This window comes from Oncorhynchus nerka, linkage group LG22 (assembly GCF_034236695.1).
Source record: "Oncorhynchus nerka isolate Pitt River linkage group LG22, Oner_Uvic_2.0, whole genome shotgun sequence".
Classification (NCBI taxonomy): Eukaryota; Metazoa; Chordata; class Actinopteri; order Salmoniformes; family Salmonidae; genus Oncorhynchus; species Oncorhynchus nerka.
The window spans coordinates 77,201,662-77,218,280 of NC_088417.1; the positions used below are offsets into that span (position 1 = coordinate 77,201,662).

Here is a 16,619-nt window from a genome sequence, read left to right on the forward strand (position 1 = left end):
TTCTATAGACCTGTCCTCTAACTATGGTATATACATCCCTCTCAGCTACACTTCCTCAGTTCTATAGACCTGTCCTCTAACTATGGTATATACATCCCTCTCAGCTACACTTCCTCAGTTCTATAGACCTGTCCTCTAACTATGGTATATACATCCCTCTCAGCTACACTTCCTCAGTTCTATAGACCTGTCCTCTAACTATGGTATATACATCCCTCTCAGCTACACTTCCTCAGTTCTATAGACCTGTCCTCTAACTATGGTATATACATCCCTCTCAGCTACACAGCCTCAGTTCTATAGACCTGTCCTCTAACTATGGTATATACATCCCTCTCAGCTACACTTCCTCAGTTCTATAGACCTGTCCTCTAACTATGGTATATACATCCCTCTCAGCTACACAGCCTCAGTTCTATAGACCTGTCCTCTAACTATGGTATATACATCCCTCTCAGCTACACTTCCTCAGTTCTATAGACCTGTCCTCTAACTATGGTATATACATCCCTCTCAGCTACACAGCCTCAGTTCTATAGACCTGTCCTCTAACTATGGTATATACATCCCTCTCAGCTACACTTCCTCAGTTCTATAGACCTGTCCTCTAACTATGGTATATACATCCCTCTCAGCTACACTTCCTCAGTTCTATAGACCTGTCCTCTAACTATGGTATATACATCCCTCTCAGCTACACTTCCTCAGTTCTATAGACCTGTCCTCGAACTATGGTATATACATCCCTCTCAGCTACACAGCCTCAGTTCTATAGACCTGTCCTCTAACTATGGTACATAGTGAATTCGGAAAGTTTTCAGACTCCTTTCCTTTTTCTACATTTTTTTTAACGTTACAGCCTTATTCTAAAATCTATTAAAAATAAAAAAACATATCTTATTTACATCAGTGTTTAGACCCTTTGCTATGCGACTCAAATGAGCTCAGGTGCATCCTGTTTCCATTGGTCATACTTGAGATGTTTCTGCAACTTGATTGGAGTCCACCTGTGTAAATTCAATTGATTGGATAAGATTTGGAAAGGCACACACCTGTCTATATAAGGTCCCACAGTTGACAGTTGTCGTGACGTGACTTTCATTAATGTGATAATGGTTATTTATCTTATCAACTAACTGTTTAATTGTTACTCGATTAAATTAATCATGTAACAATTAACTCACTAGGAATATTGTGCACCACGGAAGAAGTTGTTTAACAAGTTACCATCTCCCGAATTAAACTAAAGATATATAAATATGTTATCGATAAGTCACTTATTAATCATTACCTCATATCAGTATCATTCTGAACGTCGCGGACTTCTTGAATCCGCAAGAACCCCAGCCTTTTCTGATTATTCAGTTCTACACAAATTGATATAATTATTTATTTACTAACGAAGTAAATAATAACACAGAATACACATGCACATTTACATGAGACAAAGGTCCCAAGTGGACTGACGAGACGGCTTGTTACACAGAGGGAGGGGTAGATAAAGAGCGATATAAGGGGACATTTATCATGCATTTGGGGACTACGCTCACAGTAACCATATACCTTGCACACAAATTACCGCCCGTTTGGTTAAGGAATGTAATGTATTTACGTGTAGATGTCTTTGTCGTCTCTCTGAAACCAATCGATCCTTCTATGGGAATTGTCTTGATGGGTGTAAGGCTCTGGTTGTCCACCAGAGGTCACAATGTCCTTAGTAGTTCTGGCTTGGCGTGGATGTTTCTTCAGATGCACCAATGATTGTCTGAGATGGGATCTTCTCCTTCCTTTCTCGGGTAGATAGTCAAGTTCTAAATCCCTTTACATTTAGGGGTCCTGAAGGAGCACGGCGGTCTAAGGCACTGCATCTCAGTGCTAGAGGCGTCACTACAGACATCCTGGTTCGAATCCAGGCTGTATCACAACCGGCCGTGATTGGGAGTCCCATAGGGCGTCACACAATTGGCTCAGCGTTGTCCAAGTTTGGCCAGTGTAGGCCATCATTGTAAAAAAGAATTTGTTCTGAACTGCCTTTTCTAGTTAAATAAAAATATATAAAAATAACATGCACAGCTGCAGACTGTCAAATGTTCTGGCCTAGTCTTTATCATCTTCACCTCGTTTTGAGTTTCCAACCAATTCAACGTGTAGCCATGGCTTCATGTCTGCTGGTCTAGTCTTTGGTTTATTATTCAGGGTTCAGCTCCCGACCACTTTACATGCCAGTAGCAACCTGGCAATGTACTGATTTGGTAGTTTCAACCATTCGTAATGTTCAGCTGACGCTGTCAGTCTACTGGTCTGAGTATGTTCATCCTTAGTTAGTCCTTTTAAGCACTCTAGTAAGAAGGGCAGTTCCATCACACTGACACGCTTTTCTGACCTCATTAGGGGCATGTCTTAGTTAATGATTTTTCATGTCCATTGCACATTATCTCATTAGAAAACCTAAATCACATTCCTATCTTAACAAAAATAGGTTAATTGTTCTTCATATTGTTATAACATCATATTGGATGGAAACTTGAAAGCTACAGTAGAATATGTTTCCTTTCTAATTTGGTTCATACAGTTTTTAATAAAATCACAAAATAAACAATATGACATGATTATTCTTTAGGTCCCCACTGACCATTCCTAACATTGCTATTGTAGAAATATTGTTCCAAGGGCCTCCCGAGTGGCGCAGTGATCTAAGGCACTGCATCGCAGTGGTTGCTGTGCCACTAGAGATTCTGGATTCGAGTTCAGGCTCTGCCGCAGCCGGCCGCGATTGGGAGACCCATGGGGCGGCGCACAATTTGGCCCAGCATCGTCCGGGTTAGGGGGTTTGGCCAGCAGGGATGTCCTTGTCCCGTCGCGCACTAGCGGCTCCTGTGGCGGGCCGGGTGCAGTGCACGCTGACACGGTCGCCAGGTGTACGGCGTTTCCTCTGACACATTGGTGCGGCTGGCTTTCGGGTTAAGTGGGCATTGTGTCAAGAAGCGGAGCGGCTTCATGGGTCTGGGCTAGTATTCCCCCCTTTGTCTCGGGACCCCTCCACCAGCGGTTGGTGTTGGTGTCTGAGTCACAAACGAAAAGGTTGGCTGTCAGCCATTTGCCACGCAGATCTGAGGCCTTGGATCCTCGACCAGGAGAGTTATGACACAGTGCATGGCAGATGGGAGAAACTTGCAGAAGGACAACTGTCTCTGCAGCCCTCCATCAATCAGGCCTTTATGGCAGAGTGGCCAGACAGAAGCCACTCCTCAGTAAAAGGCACATGACAGCCCGCTTGGAGTTTGCCAGAAGGCACCTAATGGACTCTCAGATCATGAGAAACAAGATTCTCTGGTCTGATGAAAGCAATATTATACACTTTGGCTTGAATGCCAAGCGTCATGTCTGGTGGAAACATGGCACCATCCCTACGGTGAAGCATGGTGGTGGCAGCATCATGCTGTTGGGATGTTTTTCAGCGACTGGGACTGGGAGAGTAGTCAGGATCGAGGGAAAGATGAACGGAGTAAAATACAGAGCGATCATTGATGCTCCAGAGTTGTCAGGACCTCAGACTGGGGCAACAGTTCACCTTCCAACAGGACAACAACCCTAAGCACACAGCCAAGACAATGCAGGGGTGGCTTCGGGACAAGTCTCTGAATGTCCTTGAGTGGCCCAGCCAAAGCCCGAACATGAACCCGATCGAATAGCTGTTTTTGCTTTGTCATTATGGTGTATTGTGTGTAAAGGAGGTGGGGGGGACAACTATTTAATACATTTTAGAATAAGTCTGTAGCGTAACAAAATGTGGAAAAAGTCAAGGGGTCTGAATACTTTCTGAATGCACTGTACATCCCTCTCACATCTCTCTCATGAACACTGCACAGGATGACTAAGCCACCGACCTACTTTTATGAGTGGGCCATGAGTCACGTCTCATAGGATTCACAAGCGACAGCTGATGTGACAATACCTCCATATTCAGCATGAGTTTATGATCATTTCTCATCATTTACTTTCTCTCTATGCCTTTAGTGTGACACGACGTGGGTGCCAGGATCTGTGCACTTTAAAAAGCTGCTAATGTATTTTCCTATGTGTAGGTGGAACTGTTTTGAGACGTTAGAGAGAAATGCATTAAATCGCATTGAGGGATGCAATCTGTTCCACAGGAGATTATATTAATTAGAATAAGATTGTTACAATATATATTATTTTTTGAATACTTTACTATTGGTTATTAACCCACCTAAGAAGAAATACTTACGTTCAATGTTACCATTCCACATAAGAAACTACTGTAACTGTCTCTTGTGTGTTTTGTGATGTCAGTCTGCCAGAGACCTGGCCCAGATCAGTGACATCCAGGTCCAGCTAGAGGAAGCCATGAAGGAGAAGCAGGAGATCCAGGACAAGGTACACATTACAACACAAACCATGTCTGCCAGCCAGGGGAACCCCGATCCCGCTGAAAGTCCCCCTCCACCATCCCTGTCACACCCATCTACAACACAGACCATGTCTGCCAGCCAGGGGAACCCCGATCCCGCTGAAAGTCCCCCTCCACCATCCCTGTCACACCCATCTACAACACAGACCATGTCTGCCAGGCAGGGGAACCCCGATCCCACTGAAAGTCCCCCTCCACCATCCCTGTCACACCCATCTACAACACAGACCATGTCTGCCAGGCAGGGGAACCCCGATCCCACTGAAAGTCCCCCACCTATCCCCCTCCACCCATCCCTGTCACACCCATCTACAAAACAAATATTGTTTGTCACATACGCAATTCACAGCAGGTATAAACAGTGCATAGAAATGCTTACTTTCAGGCTCCCTCAACCGTGCAGAAGTATGTCAATAATGAAAATCTCAAATAAGTAGGAGAAAGTAGTAAGAGAAATAATAAAGGTTATATGTACACAATAGGATATTCAGTATAAATGATCAATGTGTGACGTCGATAATGACTGTATTTGCAAATAAAGTGAATGTCTTGGTCAGCAGTGGAATGAATTTGCTAGTATATAAATGGAACAGCAGCGTTGACTGAGTGTGTGTAAGTTTTTGATGTGTGGCTAGTCAATGCAAATAGTCTCTAATGTGCAGGTAGACGGCTAGGGTTAGCTGTTCACCAGTCTAATGGCCTGGTGGTAGCAGCTGTCTTGGAGCCTGTTGTTCCGAGACCCGATGCGCCAATACCATTTGCCAGATGTTAACAGGGTCTACAGACTGTGGCTCGGGTGACTGGAGTCCTGCACATTCATCAGCCGCTCAGAGGACAACATGCCCTCGGCACAGTCATACATGATGACCTACACCATTACCCTGACCTTTACCTGGAGAGGCTCAGAGCTCTGTCTGTGCTTAGTGCCTGATCTTCCAGCTAATACTGCTGGCTGTAAGGGGGTTTTAAGAGCTGCCACCAAAGGCTGCAATAGATAGCCATCTAAATGCTGTAGCCCTGTAGTGATTAACAGATCCACTATGATAGGAACATTGTGTTCTTTAATCACATGAAAGGCCAGCTCCAAATCCTACTATCAGATGCAAAGCTCCTCATTAGTAGCCGTGGTACATTTTGGATACTTTTATTTAGTGTATCTCCTCTCCTTTAGTGTATCTCCTCTCCTTTAGTGTATCTCCTCTCCTTTAGTGTATCTCCTCTCCTTTAGTGTATCTCCTCTCCTTTAGTGTATCTCCTCTCCTTTAGTGTATCTCCTCTCCTTTAGTGTATCTCCTCTCCTTTAGTGTATCTCCTCTCCTTTAGTGTATCTCGTCTCCTTTAGTGTATCTCCTCTCCTTTAGTGTATCTCCTCTCCTTTAGTGTATCTCCTCTCCTTTAGTGTATCTCGTCTCCTTTAGTGTATCTCCTCTCCTTTAGTGTATCTCGTCTCCTTTAGTGTATCTCCTCTCCTTTAGTGTATCTCGTCTCCTTTAGTGTATCTCCTCTCCTTTAGTGTATCTCGTCTCCTTTAGTGTATCTCCTCTCCTTTAGTGTATCTCCTCTCCTTTAGTGTATCTCCTCTCCTTTAGTGTATCTCGTCTCCTTTAGTGTATCTCCTCTCCTTTAGTGTATCTCCTCTCCTTTAGTGTATCTCGTCTCCTTTAGTGTATCTCGTCTCCTTTAGTGTATCTCGTCTCCTTTAGTGTATCTCGTCTCCTTTAGTGTATCTCGTCTCCTTTAGTGTATCTCGTCTCCTTTAGTGTATCTCGTCTCCTTTAGTGTATCTCGTCTCCTTTAGTGTATCTCGTCTCCTTTAGTGTATCTCGTCTCCTTTAGTGTATCTCGTCTCCTTTAGTGTATCTCGTCTCCTTTAGTGTATCTCGTCTTAAGACGGAACAAGTTTACAAAGCATTGATCTTCTTCCCCTCCGTGGTGGGATCTGTGATCATTATTCAGGCCTGGTTCTCCACCTCTCTTTCTGGCCATTACAGGCTACTGGGGTTATGTTATCCTCTGCTTATTGGCTATTAACATTAGATATGCCTAGCATAAAGGGCAACAATAATGCTGGCTACATTCCCAACAATTCAGCTGGGGGGGGTGATATTCACAATGCAGTTGAAGGAAAGAGGTGAAATGTTCTTATTTGTGCAATAATCAAGCATCTGTTGTAAAAGTATGGAGGCCTAGTATTGATTAGAGAAGAGCGAGGTTGGTTGTGTAGGGCAGAGTGGATGTGTTCAGTGCCGTGTCAATAGCACCCCTCTGTGTGTGTGTGTGTGTGGCCCCCTCCAGTTGCAGTCCCTGCAGAGCCAGCTGGAGTTCCAGGAGCAGTCCATGGTGGAGAAGTCTCTGGTCAGCAGGCAGGAGGCCAAGATCCGCGAGCTGGAGACCAAGTTGGAGTATGAGAGGACCCAGATCAAACGCCTGGAGGTGAGACGAGGGGAGATGGAGGTAGAGTGGGGGAGGGAGTGAAGTAGCAAGGTGGTGGGACAAGGAGGGAGGGAGAGTGTTGTGTGTGTGAGAGCGAAAGGGGCTTGTATGTGGGAGGTAGAGGGCAAGCTGTGAGGCCACATTTGGGTCATTGAACAAGTGCTGTGAGGGGAAATGCATTTTACAACAGCCATACTATCTTTCTCTGGCCAGCTGTGATTTCTGCACACCTGAGCTCAATTGAAATTATCAGTGGCCTCAATTTGACCCTTCTCCAAGTACATTAACCACAAACTTCAAAGTGAAATGTGCTACGGCACCTATGCTGGATGTCTCAGCTGTGTGTTCAATGAGGTTCTAGAAAGTTCTGACCCGGTTCTGTCTCCTCGTCCCCAGAGCCTAACAGGCCGTCTTAAGGAGAACCTGGAGAAGATGACAGAGGAGAGAGACCACCGCGGGAATGGAGAGAACAGGGAGAAGGATCAGAACAAACGCATACAGAGACAGATGAGGGACATCAAAGAGGAGATGGCTGAGCTCTCCAAGAAGGAGGCTGAGGCCAGCCGCAAGAAGCACGAGCTGGTAAGGAAGAGTGCAAAATCCACATTTTTTGGGGTGGAGCAAGCGTTTTGGGGTGACTGTCACTAGTTCTGTGTCATCCTGACCCAATAGGACATGGACATAGAGAGTCTGGAGGCAGCCAATCAGAGCCTGCAGTTGGACCTCAAGCTGGCATTCAAGAGGATCGGAGACCTGCAGGCCGCTATTGAAGACGAGATGGTCGACAGTGACGGAGAAGATGACCTCATAAACAAGTAGGTCCCTCCCTCTCCCCGGAAGTACAGTTTCTCTTTGTCATAAAATTGTCAGAAACACCTGTTAATTATTTTGACCAGATTTTGTAGTTTCTTTTTACCCCACATTCTTCTCCTCTTTTCTTGACTTTTCTTTTCTCTTCTCTCTTTCCCCTCTTCCCTCTCTTCCTCCTCTAATCTGCTCCCCTGTGCTAATTTCTTTCCTCTTGTTTAGCTCTCTTTATGGGCAGATTCAGGGTTACACTACCTCTGAGCCCCACTGAAGTAAACATGACAGTGATACATGGCCTCGGAGTGGGAGTTTAGACTCCTTCTTCCCTTTTCAAACAATGGGGTCAGAGCGAGAATGAGTGAGTTGGTATTCTGAACGACTGCCCAAAACCGTGCAGTATGGATGAGGTTCATCACATTTTTTTGCAGCAGTTGTTTTGAGGCTTATTGTTATTCTTTAGCACACAATGTGTGCTATCTACCCTGAGGCACACTACATCCCCGGGTGGTTCTTCTTCACAATCTGTTGGCTGTGTTTCTCTGTTTCTGTTTCTGTCTCTCCCAGTCATTGCCCAGTTTAGAAGGCATGGTGACAAAGTATCAGAAACGAATGAACAAAATATGAGAATGGACAATGCATCCTTTCTTTTGCTCAGTATTGTTTGATTTCCAGGTTTTAAAATCTCTGTCACAGATAAGAGAATGGTGTTGTACTATGGAGACATTTCACTCCTGCTGTTTATGAAGACATTTTGAGCAGAAGGAACTTAGTTAAAATGACTAAGGTTAACATCTCTAATTAACTTACTGTTTGAGGGATACTCACTGCTGTGGGAAATAAAAACAAATATAATTAACCATTGTCCTGTTGACACAACAACCATGACCTTTGCCCTGCATCCTGTGTTATGTGACACGCCATTCTACAAGCATGCTTTTGATACTTTCAATAACCAACCTATCAGCTCATTTAATTTAAGAGGGTTTTTACTTTTCTCTACAGTACAACCTATTGGTAACACAAGGGCAATTCCACACCAGTCGGGAGCGGAAAATATTTCTGCTATCTCAGATAGCAGTGGTGTAAAGTACTGAAGTAAAAAATACTTTAAAGTACTAAAGTAGTTTTTTGGGGTATCTGTACTTTACTATTTATATTTAGTTCAACTTTTACTTAACTACATTCCTAAAGAAAATATTCTACTTTTTACTCCATACATTTTCCCTGAAGCCCAAAAGTACATTTTGAATGCTTAGCTGAACAGGAAAATGGTCCAATTCGCACACTTATCAAGACAACATCCCTGGTCATCCCTACTGCCTCTGATCTGGCGGACTCATTAACCACACATGCTTTGTTTGTAAATTATGTCTAAATGTTGGAGTGTGCCCCTGGCTATTCGTAAATTTAAAAAACACAAAAATGGTGCTGTCTGGTTTGCTTAATAGAAGGAATTTGAAATTATTTATACTTTTACTTTTGATACTTAAGTATATTTTAGTAATTACATTTACTTTTGATACTAAAGTATGTTTAAAATCAAATACTTTTAGACTTTTACTCAAGTACTATTCTACTGGGTGACTTTCACTTTTACTTAAGACATTTTCTATTAAGGTATCTTTACTTTTACTCAAGTATGACAAATGGGTACTTTTTCCACTACTGCCAGATTGTTCTGGCAATTCTCAGATCGGAACTTCATTGAGAAAAAGATTGTTAAACATGCTTTTTACATTTTTAGAAAATCATGATGATATTGGTCATTTCGGGCCCTTATTACTCCTATATATGCCTCCTAATGGTGTCATACTCTATTTGAGTAAACACTTAAGGAGTATGTGTCAAATTTCCAGAGTCGGCTCTCTGGTACGTTCAATGATCTGATACATTTTTTTTTACATATAAATTGATACTGATGGGACGATTGATAATGGAGCTCCAATGCTCTTTTGAAATGAACATTATCACGTGATCAATAACGTCTTGAAGCTTTGTTTGATTGTGTGGTTTTTCACTGTACTTCCAATGTAGTAAGGATTTGTAAATGTAGCATCACTTGAACGATAGCCCTAACAGGTCGGGGTCCCGTGGACCAGAACCATTCACAGACAACAGGGAATGGGTCGGGTTCCCGGGGACCAGAACCATTCACAGACAACAGGGAATGGGTCGGGTTCCCGGGGACCAGAACCATTCACAGACAACAGGGAATGGGTCGGGTTCCCGGGGACCAGAACCATTCACAGACAACAGGGAATGGGTCGGGGTCCCGGGGACCAGAACCATTCACAGACAACAGGGAATGGGGTCGGGGTCCCGGGGACCAGAACCATTCACAGACAACAGGGAATGGGGTCGGGGTCCCGGGGACCAGAACCATTCACAGACAACAGGGAATGGGTCGGGGTCCCGGGGACCAGAACCATTCACAGACAACAGGGAATGGGGTCGGGGTCCCGGGGACCAGCACCATTCACAGACAACAGGGAATGGGGTCGGGGTCCCGGGGACCAGAACCATTCACAGACAACAGGGAATGGGGTCGGGGTCCCGGGGACCAGAACCATTCACAGACAACAGGGAATGGGGTCGGGGTCCCGGGGACCAGAACCATTCACAGGGAATGGGTCGGGGTCCCGGGGACCAGAACCATTCACAGACAACAGGGAATGGGGTCGGGGTCCCGGGGACCAGCACCATTCACAGACAACAGGGAATGGGGTCGGGGTCCCGGGGACCAGCACCATTCACAGACAACAGGGAATGGGGTCGGGGTCCCGGGGACCAGCACCATTCACAGACAACAGGGAATGGGGTCGGGGTCCCGGGGACCAGCACCATTCACAGACAACAGGGAATGGGGTCGGGGTCCCGGGGACCAGCACCATTCACAGACAACAGGGAATGGGGTCGGGGTCCCGGGGACCAGAACCATTCACAGACAACAGGGAATGGGGTCGAATCCCTGTGAAGGCAAATTTAGTAGAGTATAAGCTTTTGTATTAAGCATCCTAAATAATACCATATATTCAGTTTTTGACAGTAAATGAAATAGATTCACAGCAACAACAAAAGGGAAGCGTGATGGAAGCTGTGAACCTACACTGGTAACTAATTGTGGGCTACTAAGACTGATGACTAACATGCTGACTAGATCAGGCACGCTTGTGCATTCAACATCGCGTGCATGTTGATTTTGTACATCCCATACCAGACGCAATCTGGACAGGTTGAAATATCAAAACTAACTCTGAACCAACTATATTAATTTGGGGCCATGTCGAAACAACACGAACACTCATGGACGTTTAGCTAGCTAGCTTGCTACTGAACTGAGGTCCACACTGCAGTCCAGTTGGTGCTGGTAATGCACCTTAAAGTTGGTATAAAGTCCTCAGATGGAGGAGAGATAACTAGATCTAACTGGGTTTCCCCTTTTAATCTGTGTATTAATTGTCAGAGTAGATAACACACAATTGTGACTCAAAATTAGTTAAATTCTAAAAAGATTCAGAAAAAAGGATGTGCCCGCTAGAGTCGGCATGTCACTGCTGAACCAAGGAGAAAACATCTGACCATCAAACACTGCTTTTATTGATGACCAGCAGATGTCACTAATGTGCGTTGTGTTAAAAGCTCAGCGTAATTAACTGAATGCTAGAACACACTATGGAGCATAATGACATCAAGATGTCTGGATCATGTTCATAGATCATAGTCTTATGGGAGGCATGTATAGGTCTAAAAAGGGCTTAAAATGGCCACTTTCATCATGATTTTCTCCAATGGTTTGTGGTAAATCTTTCAAACATCCTTCCTCCAAATGAAGTTTCTTTGAGAATTGCCCGAACAATCTGAGATACCAAAAATATTGTCAGCTGGTGTGGAATCGCCCGTCTTTGTAGGTTCGCTCTCTGTAGAATCTGGTTGAGCTGCTTGTTTAATATGTTCTAGCTTACTCCCTTTAGACTTGGACATAAGTCTTTCTGGTTAAGTATTCATTTTAAAGACTCATAATTTGAGTTAACATTCCGATTCCAGTTGTAGCTCGTCATATTTTGATGAAAAAATGCCAATGTGCGTCACAATTTTGAATGAAAGTGTGTGTGATTTGTAGTTGGTGTCACCAGTTAATTTTCTCAGCATGCATTATTTGTATCAGTATTAACCTCTAATTGCTTGTTCCAATAGAGAACACTTCCCTGTCATTCATTTCCTCTTATTGTTATTCATTAATTTGCCAGCAGACAGACAGGCAGCTCATGTGAATCAGCACAGTGCACTGTCTTTGTATGTTAGCATCAAGACTATGGGTTCCTCACTTAGATGCTTTTGAGAAAAGAAAGTGAATCCCCATGGTTACTTAGCAAAATTGTCCCCACATTTGATCTGTATGTAAAAGCAGTGTGATAAACAATAATGGAAGAATTGATTTGTCAGTGAATTGTGAAGGGAATGTTCAGACCGATTAGTGCTCCCATTTTATATTTTCTGACAAGCACTGTAAACATTAAAAGAGGAAAGGATGTCATCTTTCCAGTGCACTATTCTATTTCAGGCAGTTTTTTGTCAAATGTATCGCGTCATGGGAAGATCACACAAAACCAATCCTTGAAGAGTGTACAGTACCGAGTCTGAATGTTCACACAGTACTCAAATGACATGGATTTAGCGGATCTGTCTCTGCTATGAGCAGTAAACACAGTGTGTGTGACCATGATGTCGTGGACTTCAGGGAACAGCGGAGGGAGCACGCCCCTATCCACATCGACTGGACCGCAGTGGAGAAGGTGTGAAGTTTCAAGTTCCTCGGCGTACTCATCACTGACGATCTGAAATGGTCCACCCACACAGACAGTGTGGCGAAGAAGGCGCAACAGCGCCTCTTCAACCTCAGCAGGCTGAAGAAATTTGTCTTGGCCCATAAAACCCTCACAAACTTTTACAGATGCACAATTGAGAGCATCCTGTCGGGCTGTATCACTGCCTGATACGGCACCAGCAACCGCAAGGCTCTCCAGAGGGTGGTGCGGTCTGCCCAACGCATCACCGGGGGCAAACTACCTGCCCTCCAGGACACCTACACAACCCAATGTCACAGGATGGCCAATAAGATCATCAAGGACATCAACCACCCGAGCCAAGGCCTGTTCACCCCGCTATCATCCAGAAGTCGAGGTCAGTACAGGTGCATCAAATCTGGGACCGAGAGACTGGAAAACTGGAAAACAGCTTTTATCTTAAGGCCATCAGACTGTTAAAAAGCCATCACTAGCCGGCTTCCACCCGGTTACGCAACCCTGCACCTTAGAGGCTGCTGCCCTATATACATAGACTTGGAATCACTGGCCACTTTAATAATGGAACACTAGTTACTTTAATAATGTTTAAATAATGTTTACGTACTGCTTTACTCATCTCATATGTATGTAATGTATTCTATTCTACTGTATTTTAGTCAATGCCACTCTGACATTGCTCAATCTAATATTTAGATATTTCTTAATTCCATTCTTTTACTTTTAGATTTGTGTGAATCGTTTTTAGATACTACTGCACTGTTGGAGCTAGGAACACAAGCATTTTGCTACACCTGCAATATCATCTGCTAAATATGTGTATGTGACCAATAACATTTGATTTGATATGAGATGCTGGGACCAATACAATCTATGTGCAGAATACTGTAGACAGGAATAATCCATAGGAGCTGTATGATGGTATATAAGTACAGTACCAGTCAAGAGTTTGGACATATGTACTCGATCAAGGGTTTTTCTTTATTTGTATTATTTTATACATTGTAGAATAATAGTGAAGACCATCAATACTATGAAATTACACATTTGGAATCATGTAGTAACCAAAAAAGTGTTTTTGATATATTTGAGATTCTTTAAAGTAGCCACCCTTTGCCTTGATGACAGCTTTGCACACTCTTGGCATTCTCTCAACTAGCTTCACGAGGAATGCTTTTCCAACAGTCTTGAAGGAGTTCCCCCATATGCTGAGCACTTGTTGGCTGCTTTTCCATCACTCTGCAGTCCAACTCATCCCAAACCACCTCAATTGGGTTGAGGTCGGGTGATTGTGGAGGTCAGGTCATCTGATGCAGCACTCCATCACCCTCCTTCTTGGTCAAATAGCCCTTACACAGCCTGGAGGTGTGTTTTGGGTAATTGTCCTGTTGAAAAACAAGTGATAGTCCCAGTAAGCGCAAACCAGATGGGATGGCGTATCGCTACAGAATGATGTGGTAGCCATGCTGGTTAAGTGTGCCTTGAATTCTAAATTAATCACCAACAGTGTCACCAGCAAAGCACCATCACACCACCTCCTCCATGCTTAACGGTGGGAACCACACATGCTGAGATCATCTGTTCACCTGCTCTGCGTCTCACAAAGACACAGTGGTTAGAACCAAAATCTAAAATTTGGACTCATCAAACCAAAGGATGAATTCCACCGGTCTAATGTCCATTGCTTGTGTTTCTTGGCCCAAACAAGTTTCTTCTTCTTGGTCTTGTTTAGTAGTGGTTTCTTTGCAGCATTTTGACCATGAAGGCCTGATTCACGCAGTCTCCTCTGAACAGTTGATGTTGAGATGTCTGTTTCTTGAATTCTGAGGCAATCTGAAGTGCTGTTAACTCTAATGAACTTATCCTCTGCAGCAGAGGTAACTCTGGGTCTTCCTTTCCTGTGGCGGTCCTCATGATCGCCAGTTTCATCATAGTGCTTGGTAGTTTTTGCGATTGCACTTGAAGAAACTTTCAAAGTTCTTGACATTTTCCGGATTGACTGACCTTTGTCTGAAAGTAATGGAGTGTTTCTTTTTGCACATTTGAGCTGTTCTTGCAATAATATGGACTTTGTATTTTACTAACTAGGGCTATCTTTTGTATACCACCCCTACCTTGTCAAGATAAAGCTAATTATCTCAAACGCATTAAGAAGGAAAGAAATTCTGCAAATTAACTTTTAACAAGGCACACCTGTTAATTGAAATGCATTCCAGGAGACTACCTCATGAAGGTTGAGAGAATGCCAAGAGTGTGCAGAGCTGTCATCAAGGCAAAGGGAGGCTACTTTGAAGAATCTCATATATATATATTTGTTTAATACTTTATTGATTACTACATGATTCCATATGTGTTATTTCATAGTTTTGATGTCTTCACTATTATTTTACAATGTAGAACATAGTAAAAATAAAGAAAACCCTTGAATGAGTAGGTCTGTCCAAACTTTTGACTGGTACTGTATATGTAATAAATAAAGGTAAAATATGTAACTGAGATATACAACCAGTGGAGGCCGATTGTCAGAAGCAATTAATGTCGAGCTCTAAATCCGGTGCTCCCTGGAGCCTCAGCGCTGTTTCGCCAGTGGTGTGAGGCCAAGGACATAAATTGTGTGACACCATTTGCAAAGCCCTCGATTACAAGCCGCCTCTGTGTGTGCCAAAGCTGCTCCAGTGCAGGTGTTGGTGTGTATGTGGGAAAGATGTGCGTAGTTTTGCCTTGTAGACTTTGTGGGAGTCATTCCTTTCCCATCAAGCATTGTTTGATACATGGAAAAGGAGTGACTGAATCTAATGTAGCTAATGTTGATGTCCATAGACTGCCGCAATGGCCAGAATTGTCTCTCATTCTCTCCCCCAAAGTGGTCTCTCCATCCAGTTTGTGTGTGCCTCCATGCAGGTAGAGAGGAGGCAACTCAAACATTTTGTTCTCCATGGAGACTTGGTTGAACGTGTGGTTTATTGTGTTGTCCTGAGCAACATATTGCTAATGGATATGTGAGCAGGGGGATGCTACCCAGCGGTCTATACCATTTAACTATTACCATTTAAGAAGGCCATCATCGGAGACCTCTTTGAATATGATGCACTATGTTGGCTCGTAATAAGCACTTTGCATTCTGTCCCAGCCTCACCAGATAAGCTGGGACATGGGAGATCTGTGCCTTGCTTTGGTATTTGTATTGCTGTCATGCCACATCAGACGCTGAACATTGTTGATTGGATTGACGTCAGACACTGAACATTTGTTGGTTATCATCCAAATGATTACTCCTCCTTGATTGCAGTGTGTGTTCTTTGAGGATGTTCCTTTTTATAGCTCATTCTGTTACTATATAAACTAAAGAACACTGCTAGACTTAATGGTTCCCAGACATATTTGTTCATAATCTAAGTTTTTAGACCCTGTGGGTGCCCTCCCTCTTCTCTCCTCCCTCCTCCCCTCTCCCTTCCTCTCCCGGAGACAAACAGATGCATAATGCAGAGGCAGAGATGCTTCACCTCTGGGAGTGAGGAACAGATGAATCCGGATTGAAATGTGCCTGCCGACCTTTCAGAGGCATGATCTAATATACTTTCTCCTTGGGTTCCTTCCAGTCTCTGTTTACTGCTTGTTATTGTCAAGGCCAGGGCTAGAGGGCTGTCATCGGCTCAGCCCCAATAACAATCTACATCAACAGGCCACGCTCAGCCACACACCACAGAGGCCTTAACAGCCGGACTATGGCCACCAAGTTAATTACGCCTTCATGAGCTCCATTCATTTGCATTCTGCTCTGCTCGGAGGCACCACGAGTCGTTTCGCTCGACCGCCCCCGTCGTAAGCGATTATACACTTAACATGGGAAGTGAAAGCACTCAGGTACTGTAACCATATTTATGGATGCACCAATTGTCTAATAGCTGTTTATTCTTGCTTTCAAATTAGCTTTGCTTTAGTTAATTCACCGAACTTAGTTACTTTGGCATAACTTTAGCTTTGTGACAGATAATTTGATTCATATTCAGAAAGTAGGATTACAACACTTGACTAGTAAACTAGTTTGCGAATGGGTGCATATGGGTCTTTCATTGCTTGAAGTCAATAGGCTGTTGTGGTCTCCCTAAAGCTTGCCTGCCTTTACATAGCACTAACCACAGTTT

At 43.8% G+C, this 16,619-nt stretch overlaps 1 protein-coding gene across 1 annotated transcript in view; it reads left to right on the forward strand.

The window, feature by feature from the left end:
• Nucleotides 1–16,619, forward strand: part of LOC115105774 (unconventional myosin-XVIIIa-like) — a 113,215-nt gene that overhangs the window by 87,384 nt on the left and 9,212 nt on the right. The window contains exons 35-38 of the mRNA XM_029628146.2: nt 4,315–4,398; nt 6,728–6,865; nt 7,262–7,447; nt 7,538–7,680. Of these exons, the coding sequence (XP_029484006.2) occupies nt 4,315–4,398; nt 6,728–6,865; nt 7,262–7,447; nt 7,538–7,680 (551 nt within the window). The remainder of the gene's footprint in view (nt 1–4,314; nt 4,399–6,727; nt 6,866–7,261; nt 7,448–7,537; nt 7,681–16,619) is intronic.